Source organism: Palaemon carinicauda, chromosome 8, assembly GCF_036898095.1.
Source record: "Palaemon carinicauda isolate YSFRI2023 chromosome 8, ASM3689809v2, whole genome shotgun sequence".
In the NCBI taxonomy this organism is placed as follows: Eukaryota; Metazoa; Arthropoda; class Malacostraca; order Decapoda; family Palaemonidae; genus Palaemon; species Palaemon carinicauda.
The window spans coordinates 48,375,142-48,384,670 of record NC_090732.1 but is presented as its reverse complement, the minus strand read 5'-3'; the positions used below and the strand labels follow the sequence as shown (position 1 = coordinate 48,384,670).

Here is a 9,529-nt window from a genome sequence, read left to right as displayed (position 1 = left end):
GGCTCCAGAACCTTCGATGGCTCTTATAAATGATAATCCACCTTCTTATCCAGAATCAGGTAAGCATATTACTGTTTTTAAATATTTAACTTAGCCGGTGAATATATATAGCTGCAACTCTGTTGCTCGACAGACAAAAAACTTGTAAAAAACTCGCCAGCGATCGCTATACAGGTTGCGGGTGTGCCCATCAGCGCCAACTGTCGGCCAGAATACCATACTCAATGTAAAAGACTCAATTTCTTCTCTGTCGACGTGTCGACAAGACGTACATTACTCGCTGTTGAAACCTGGAGTTTTTTCCATCATCTTTGGTGAAGTACTCTATTTTGGTTTTGAGCTTTCGCTGTGCAGGGTTTTTCTTCAAATAAATCCTTGAACTCTATTTTGTATCGGATTCATTGTTGATGACTTAGACAGTTTTTTGGAATTTTCCCTTGACCAATTCAAAATGGCTGACCTTTCACAAGTTCCCAAGTTTAGGAAATGCAATGCTAGGGACTGTTCTAGGCGTCTTCCAAAGGCTTCTCTCGACCCTCACACTGTTTGTTCCAATTGTCGGGGTAAAACCTGTCAATTGGAAGATCGGTGTGAGGAATGCGTGGGCCTTTCGGAATTCGATTTTATCGAATTTGAGAAGTACACACGCAGGCTAGAGAGAGATAGATTAAGGAGAAGTTCTTCTAGGTCGATAGATTTTTCCTCTCCTCATGCCCCTCAACCTATTCCTTCCCCTGTAGTGGTTGTTCCTAACCCCCCTCCTAGCACTCAGGAACCATCGATGGCTTACATGATGCGTGCTATCCATGCCCTGGGGGAGAGAGTTGAGTCCCTTGCAAGTGACCGCAATCAACTCATGGCGGATGTTAAGGAGCTAAAGTGCCAAAGTGCCGCGGGAAGTGATGAAGTGCCTAGTGAAAGTGTTGTGAACAGTGTTGCGCTTGAGGGTTTGTCTGTTCGTGCCTGTCGTCCTCCTAGTCCGGGACCTCTTGCAAGCTCCCAAGCCCAGGGGAGAAGCAATGTCGTACGACGCATGGGTTCGAGAGGCCTTGATCAGCGAACAGACGTTCCCTCCATGGTATCAGGCGTATCTCCCCAAGATCGCCCCTACCTACGTAAGACGAGAGAGCCCGTTTTTACCTCGTCGTCTGAAGGTGTTTCTCGTAAGAAACTTTGGACCAAGGTCTCACGACCTTTAAAACGTAAGTCGGTCCCTTCAGGACAAGTCCAACGTCCCAGTTGTAGCCACTGGGTCAGTTCGGACTCGTTGCCGTCATCTGATGACTGCTCACCGCCTAAGAGAGGCAAAGCGGTACCGCCTCAGTCGCTAACCCCGTCTGTTGCCGCACCTGCTCCCGTAGACCCTAAATGGGCTTTGCTGCAAGATATGCAGTCTAAGCTTGCGTCCTTGATGGAGGACTTTAATTCAGAGAAGGTTGCTGCTGAACCTTCTGGCCAACAACCTTCCAAGCGGTCTGTTGTGCGTCCTGTTGACGCTGAGGTTACCTTCTCGCGTCTACCAGTTGAGGTGGTTCCTCCTCCCATGCGATCCAGTGTGGGTTGCCAGCCGCACGTTGACGTTCAGGACGTTCAGCAACCATCAGAGGTGACTTGTTTTGACGCGGTGCGTCAACCTCCGCAACTCGGTATGGTGTTGACTGCACAACCCAGACGATCTAGACAGTCTCGGGTGGACGCTGTGCGTCCTCGCGCACCCATGGTTGTTGACAGTTCACAGACTGTGCAGCAGTTCCATGACGTTGCGTCCGGCTCCGTCACGCATGCACCAGTGCGACCGGACTCAGCGAGCCAGACGTTGCCCACTCCGTTGCCGTTTCCTCATCAGTTTTCGGATGAGGAACTATCTGATGAGGACGTTGCTGAACCACAGGACGATCAACCTTTGGAACTGGACGAGCCTAAGCCATCTCATCCATCATTGGACTTTAGAAAAGTCATGGCTGTTTTCAAGGAGATGTTTCCGGACCACTTTGTTTCTGTGGCTCCTCGTTCTCCTCCGTCAGAGTTTGTTTTAGGAGTGCCTGCTACCGCACCTGCCTTTACGAAACTCGTTCTCTCACGCTCATCCAAGAGAGCTTTGCGGCTGTTGGGAGACTGGTTAGAGTCTAAGAAGAGGTTAGGGAAGACAGCATTTGCCTTTCCCCCATCTAAACTCTCTTCTAGATTGAGCGTCTGGTATGCCACGGGAGAAGTTCTCGGCTTGGGAGTTCCTGCCTCTGCCCAGGGCGACTTCTCAAGTCTTGTAGACTCTCCCCACCGCCTTGCCATGAGACGCTCGAAGGTTTGTTGGTCACCATCGGACCTGGACCACCTTCTTAAAGGGATATTTAGGGCTTTCGAAGTCTTTAACTTTTTAGACTGGTGCTTAGGAGCCCTGAGCAGGAAAATCTCTTCGGTAGATAAGGATATTTCCTTGCTCATTATGTCCTGTATGGACAAGGCCGTCCGTGATGGGTCGAATGAGCTTGCTGCCTCATTCACGTCCGGAGTCCTGAAGAAGCGAGAGTCTCTCTGTTCGTTCCTGTCTGCTGGAGTTACGCCATGCCAGAGATCCGAACTTCTCTTTGCTCCCCTTTCCAAGTGCCTGTTTCCTGAAGCCTTGGTAAAGGAAATTGCCGCATCGTTAGTTCAGAAGGACACCCATGATCTAGTTGCGTCCTCGGCTCGCAAAGCTCCCCCTTTGCCTACATTCTCTGCTAGACCGAGTATAGACACTCCAGCGTCTCGCTTTATTCCGCCCTTTCGTGGCAGAGCCTCCAGCAGAGGAGGTGCTCGTGCCGAAGGGAAACGAGGGAAGAGGAAAGGACCTAAGTCCTCCAAGGGCAGAGTCTGACTGCCCGCAACTTCAGACAGCAGTGGGAGCCAGACTCAAGAACTTCTGGTAAGCCTGGGAGAAGAGAGGCGCAGATCAACAATCTGTGAAGTTACTCAGAGAGGGGTACAAAATCCCTTTTGTACACAAACCCCCTCTAGCGACGTCCCCCATCGATCTCTCTCCCAGGTACAGAGAGGAAGAAAAGAGACAAGCCCTGAAACTGGAAGTGTCTCTTTTGCTAGAGAAGGGAGCGGTGGTCAAAGTCTCGGACCTTCGATCACCGGGATTTTACAACCGTCTCTTCCTAGTTGCGAAGAAGACAGGAGGTTGGAGACCGGTGCTAGACGTCAGTGCTCTGAATGTCTTTGTCACAAAGACGAAGTTCTCCATGGAGACCACAAAGTCAGTCTTAGCAGCGGTCAGGAAGGAAGACTGGATGGTCTCGCTAGACCTAAGGGACGCCTACTTCCATATCCCCATTCACTCAGACTCCCAACCTTTTCTGAGATTCGTCTTCGAAGATGTGGTTTACCAGTTTCGGGCCCTGTGCTTTGGCCTAAGCACAGCTCCTCTCGTGTTTACGAGGCTGATGAGGAATGTAGCCAAATTCCTCCACTTATCGGACATCCGAGCCTCCCTTTATTTGGACGACTGGCTTCTCAGAGCCTCTTCCAGTCGTCGCTGTCTGAAGGATCTAAAATGGACTCTAGATCTGACCAAGGAATTGGGACTCCTAGTCAATTTGGAAAAGTCGCAGCTGGTCCCATCCCAAACTATTCTGTATTTAGGGATGGAGATTCACAGTCTAGCTTTTCGGGCTTTTCCGTCGGCCCCCAGAATAGATCAAGCCCTGCTATCCATCCAGAAGATGCTGAAGAAGGAACGCTGCTCAGTCAGGCTGTGGATGAGTCTGGTAGGGACGCTGTCATCCCTGGAACAATTTGTATCACTAGGAAGACTACACCTCCGTCCTCTTCAATACCATCTGGCTTTTCACTGGAAAAAGGACAAGACGCTAGAGGCGGTCTCGATCCCGATTTCCGGAAAGATAAAGTCTTGTCTGACTTGGTGGAAGGACAATATCAACCTAAGAGAGGGTCTTCCCCTGGCTGTTCAGACTCCCAACCACGTTCTCTTCTCGGACGCATCGGACTTGGGCTGGGGCGCGACACTGGACGGTCGGGAATGCTCAGGCCTATGGAACTCGAGTCAAAGGAGCATGCATATCAACTGCAAGGAGCTGTTGGCAGTTCATCTGGCCTTGAAAAGCTTCGAGTATCTCCTTCGAGGCAAAGTGGTGGAAGTAAATTCGGACAACACCACGGCCTTGGCGTACATCTCCAAACAAGGAGGTACCCACTCACTGACGTTGTACGAGATCGCAAGGGACCTGCTCATCTGGTCAAAAGGTCAAGACATCTCCCTAGTAACGAGGTTCATCCAAGGCGACTTGAACGTCATAGCAGATTGTCTCAGTCGGAAAGGGCAAGTAATTCCAACCGAATGGACCCTCCACAAGGATGTGTGCAAGAGACTTTGGGCCACTTGGGGTCAACCAACCATAGATCTCTTTGCAACCTCGATGACCAAGAGGCTTCCAATCTATTGCTCTCCAGTCCCGGACCCAGCAGCAATACATATAGATGCCTTCCTCCTAGATTGGTCACATCTGGATCTCTACGCATTCCCACCGTTCAAGATTGTCAACAAGGTACTGCAGAAGTTCGCCTCTCACGAAGGGACAAGGTTGACGTTAGTTGCTCCCCTCTGGCCCGCGAGAGAATGGTTCACCGAGGTACTTCTATGGTTAGTAGACGTTCCCAGAAGTCTTCCTCTAAGGGTAGACCTTCTACGTCAGCCACACGTAAAGAAGGTACACCAAAGCCTCCACGCTCTTCGTCTGACTGCCTTCAGACTATCGAAAGACTCTCGAGAGCTAGAGGCTTTTCGAAGGAGGCAGCCAGTGCGATTGCTAGAGCAAGGAGAGCGTCTACCATTAGAGTCTACCAATCGAAGTGGGAAGTCTTCCGAGACTGGTGCAAGTCAGTTTCTGTATCCTCGACCAGTACCTCTGTAGCTCAAATAGCTGATTTTCTCTTATACCTGAGAAAAGGACGATCCCTTTCAGCTCCCACTATCAAGGGCTACAGAAGCATGTTGGCATCGGTCTTCCGGCATAGAGGCTTAGATCTTTCCAACAATAAAGATCTGCAAGACCTCCTTAAGTCTTTTGAGACCACCAAGGAGCGTCGTTTGGCTACCCCTGGATGGAATTTAGACGTGGTACTAAGATTCCTCATGTCAGACAGGTTTGAGCCGTTACAATCAGCCTCCCTGAAAGATCTCACTCTTAAGACTCTTTTCCTGGTATGCTTAGCCTCGGCTAAAAGAGTCAGTGAGATTCATGCCTTCAGCAAGAACATTGGATTTTCGTCGGAAAAGGCTACTTGTTCGCTGCAACTTGGTTTTCTAGCCAAAAATGAGCTACCTTCTCGGCCTTGGCCTAAATCTTTCGATATTCCCAGCTTATCGGAGATCGTAGGCAATGAACTAGAAAGAGTCTTATGCCCTGTTAGAGCTCTTAAGTTCTATTTAAAGCGTACTAAACCTTTACGAGGCCAATCTGAAGCTTGATGGTGTTCAGTTAAGAAACCATCCTTGCCTATGTCAAAGAATGCTTTGTCATACTTTATCAGATTGTTAATACGAGAAGCTCATTCACATCTGAGTGAGGAAGACCAAGCTTTGCTTAAAGTGAAGACGCACGAAGTTAGAGCTGTAGCAACTTCCGTGGCCTTTAAGCAAAATAGATCTCTGCAAAGTATAATGGACGCAACCTATTGGAGAAGCAAGTCAGTGTTCGCGTCTTTTTACTTAAAAGATGTCCAGTCTCTTTACGAGAACTGCTACACACTGGGACCATTCGTAGCAGCGAGTGCAGTAGTGGGTGAGGGCTCAACCACTACAATTCCCTAATTCCATATCCTTTTAATCTGTCTCTTGAAATGTTTTTAATGTTGTTTTTATGGGTTGTCCGGAAGGCTAAGAAGCCTTTCGCATCCTGGTTGATTTGGCGGGTGGTCAAAGTCATTTCTTGAGAGCGCCCAGATTAGGGGTTTGATGAGGTCCTGTTGTATGGGTTGCAGCCCTTGATACTTCAGCTCCTAGGGGTCTGTCAGCATCCTAAGAGGATCGCGAGGCTCCGTAAGGAAGACGTACTTATAAGGCAGAGTAATCGTCTAAGTCGACTTCCTTACCAGGTACCTATTTATTTTGTTTTTGTTATATTGATAACTTCTAAAATGAAATAAAAACTCTTAGCTCATAAGATGTAAACATATTTAACTGGTCTCTACCCACCACCCTGGGTGTGAATCAGCTATATATATTCACCGGCTAAGTTAAATATTTAAAAATGATATTTTAATTATAAAATAAATTTTTGAATATACTTACCCGGTGAATATATAAATTAAACGACCCTCCCTTCCTCCCCAATAGAGACGCAGTGGGATGAGAAGAAATTGAGTCTTTGTTTACATTGAGTATGGTATCTGGCCGACAGTTGGCGCTGATGGGCACACCCGCAACCTGTATAGCGATCGCTGGCGAGTTTTTTACAAGTTTTTTTTCTGTCGAGCAACAGAGTTGCAGCTATATATATTCACCGGGTAAGTATATTCAAAAATTTATTTTATAATTAAAATATCATATTATTATTATTATCATTATTATTATTATTATTATTATTATTATTATTATCATTATTATTATTATTATTATTATTATTATTATTATTATTATTATTACTACTACTTGCTAAGCTACAACCATAGTTGGAAAAGCAGGAGGCTATAAGCCCAAGCGCTCCAACAGGGAAAATAGCCCAGTGAGGAAAGGAAATAAGGAAAAACTACAGAAGTTTAATAACAATAAAAACTTGAAAATATATCTTTCATATATAAACTAGAAAAACTTGAAAAAACAAGAGGATAAAAACTTAAAAAAAAACAAGAGGAAGAGAAACAAGGTAGAATAGTGTGCATGAGTGTACCCTCAAGCAAGAGAACATTATTACCTTTATTTGCATAGCAGTTGTTTTTAAATACAGAAGGTCCTGAACTTACAAAAATTCGGATATGCAAACAAATCAAACAAATTATAATCAAAAGTTCATTATGAAATACTGTACTGTTGTAAAACAATATATAATTTAATCCCTTTGACGAAGGAATTAACTAAATGGAAGACAGCCTGTAAATAGTGGCTTTCACGCGCCTTTGCTTTATACACGACACCCACAAGGTGCTCGCGCGAGGGTAGTAACCTCTGCATTCCATGCTTTTATCTTTCTCTGGTATAATTGGAAGTTTTATCAGAAAAGGTATATTAGAAGGACTCCTTTTCACCGGGCGCCACAGGTCTCTCCCCAGAAATAGATTTTTCCTTCGTCAAAATCCCTTTTAATGCAGCAAGTATGAATTTGTTATTAGGTTGAAACTTGTGAGTATTACTGTATTTGTCTTGCAAAGTTAAAGCCTATGCCATCCTGTTTCTTCAACACTTAATTTCACTTTCTGTTTACATATGTATGTGAAGAAGTTTTGAGAAGTTTCCTTAAGTATATTTTTTCCTTTTGGTATTTTTCAAAATAAACTTAGCTTTTAGTTCTGCATAAGAAATGGTTTGCCTCAATGATAAAAGAGTTCAATTAAAATTAGGATTCCATTTTTTTTTTCCAGAACCACCATCTTATGACGATTTGCTTAATAGAGGAGCTATCGACTACAACAGAAGGGAATATGTTCCAGAGAAATTTAAACAATAGAGACGGGAGTTTTGACTCCGTAAATGTGAGTACTGTATATTGTCTTACCAGAATTTACACCACTGAATTTTGAAAAAAAATTTGGTTTTGTCTGTTAGGATTTTTAATAAATTATTTTCCATATTTATATTTCATGCAGAATCATGTTACAAGTTTACTTTTTTGTGTTAAGTCTATCACTCTTGATAAATAGTAGGGCATTATCCTAACAGGGAGAGCAACAAGTATTGATAAAGGAATGTAAATAAGATAAGTAAAAAGAAAGATAAGTAAAATAAATGATTCATGGTGTAAAATGAGAAGTATGTCAAGTGTTCAATGTAAAGATCATGTGGAGAGGCATAACATGGAAATTGAAGTTCAAGGTAGAAGAAGAAGGGGAAGCCCAAAAAGATGGAGGGACTGTGTACTTGAGGGAGAAGGGAATTATTATTATTTTTATTATTAACTGCTAAGCTACAAACCTAGTTAGAAAAGCAAGATGCTATAAGCCCAGGGGCCCCAACAGGGAAAATACCCGAGTGAGGAAAGGAAACAAGGGAAAATAAAATATTTTATGAAGAGTAACAACATTAGAATAAATATTTCCTAAATAAACTATAAAGACTTTAACAAAACAAGAGGAAGAGAAATTAGATAGAATAGTGTGCCTGAGTGTACCCTCAAGCAAGAAAACTCTAACCCAAGACAGTGGAAGACCATGGTACAGAGGCTATAACACTACCAAAGACTAGAGGACAATAGTTTGACTTTGGAGTGTCCTTCTAGAAGAGCTGCTTACCATAGCTAAAGAGTCTCTTCTACCCTTACCAAGCGGAAAGTAGCCACTGAATAATTATAGTGCAGTATTTAACCCCTTGGGTGAAGAAAAATTGTTAGGTATTCTCAGTGTTTTCAGGTTTATGAGGACAGAGGAGAATCTGTAAAGAATAGGCCAGACTATTCGGTTTATGTGTAGGCAAAGGGAAAGAACCGTAACGAGAGAGAGGGATTCAATGTAGTACAGTGTGGCCAGTCAAAGGACCTCATAACACTCTAGCGGTAGTATCTCAACGAGCGGCTGGTGAAGCAGAGGCGCAAGACAGAAATAGATAGAAAAGCCTCTTTCAAAATGGCGACCCCATATAGAAATGGGAATAAGCCGAAGAATAATCTATAAATTAACATTCCTAAAAGAAGTTTTTTTTTTTTTTTTTGCAGGTATTGACAAAGGTTACAAAAGCACTTGTATAAGGATTAGAAGATGGTGATGCTTCTGAAAAAACTGGAATAGATGAAAAAGAGAATCTACTTAAGGAAGGTAAAGCTTCAAGTATGGTTAATTGAAGCATCAGTAGTCTTTTTTAGTAGAGTAGTATGCACTATATTATAGAAACTTTGAAACGAAGTATGTATCTTTTGGAAAATTAAATTTCTTATTGGATGTGAAGAATCTCCAGGTGGAATGATATTCGTTCAATGAATGGTTAGGTACAATGACCATGGGAATTAATGAAGATTTTTATAATATATAATATATATACAGTATACCGGTAATAATTTTAAGGTTATAATAATTACTATAGTTTAGTTAGAAATGTAGAAATATATTTGCATGAATTTCATAGGTTATACAGTATATATAAGAAATAAGTTATTTGTTTGTGTGTGTATACAAGAACATGATTTATGATTGCCTACACTTATGGTTTTCATATATTCCTAGTCACAATGTTCCTGACGAACAATTAGTAGATTATCAGCGGCATGGTTGAAAGCTTGGAATTTTAGACCTACTGTTCCCTATTTGTTGACCCCGCTGTCAATAAGTTTCTTATTGGATGTTCTCAGCTAATTTGAGCAGTGAATTTTCCTTAGTTTTTGGC

At 43.4% G+C, this 9,529-nt stretch overlaps 1 protein-coding gene across 2 annotated transcripts in view; it reads left to right on the top strand.

The window, feature by feature from the left end:
* The window catches only part of LOC137644880 (arrestin domain-containing protein 17-like), a 48,488-nt gene extending 38,959 nt beyond the window's left edge, over positions 1-9,529 (top strand). For both annotated transcript variants that reach the window (XM_068377763.1, XM_068377762.1), the window contains 3 exons: positions 1-59; positions 7,579-7,689; positions 8,865-9,529. The exon at positions 1-59 is cut by the window's left edge and continues 152 nt beyond it. In XM_068377763.1, the coding sequence (XP_068233864.1) occupies positions 1-59; positions 7,579-7,664 (145 nt within the window). In that variant the 3' untranslated portion in view covers positions 7,665-7,689; positions 8,865-9,529. The remainder of the gene's footprint in view (positions 60-7,578; positions 7,690-8,864) is intronic.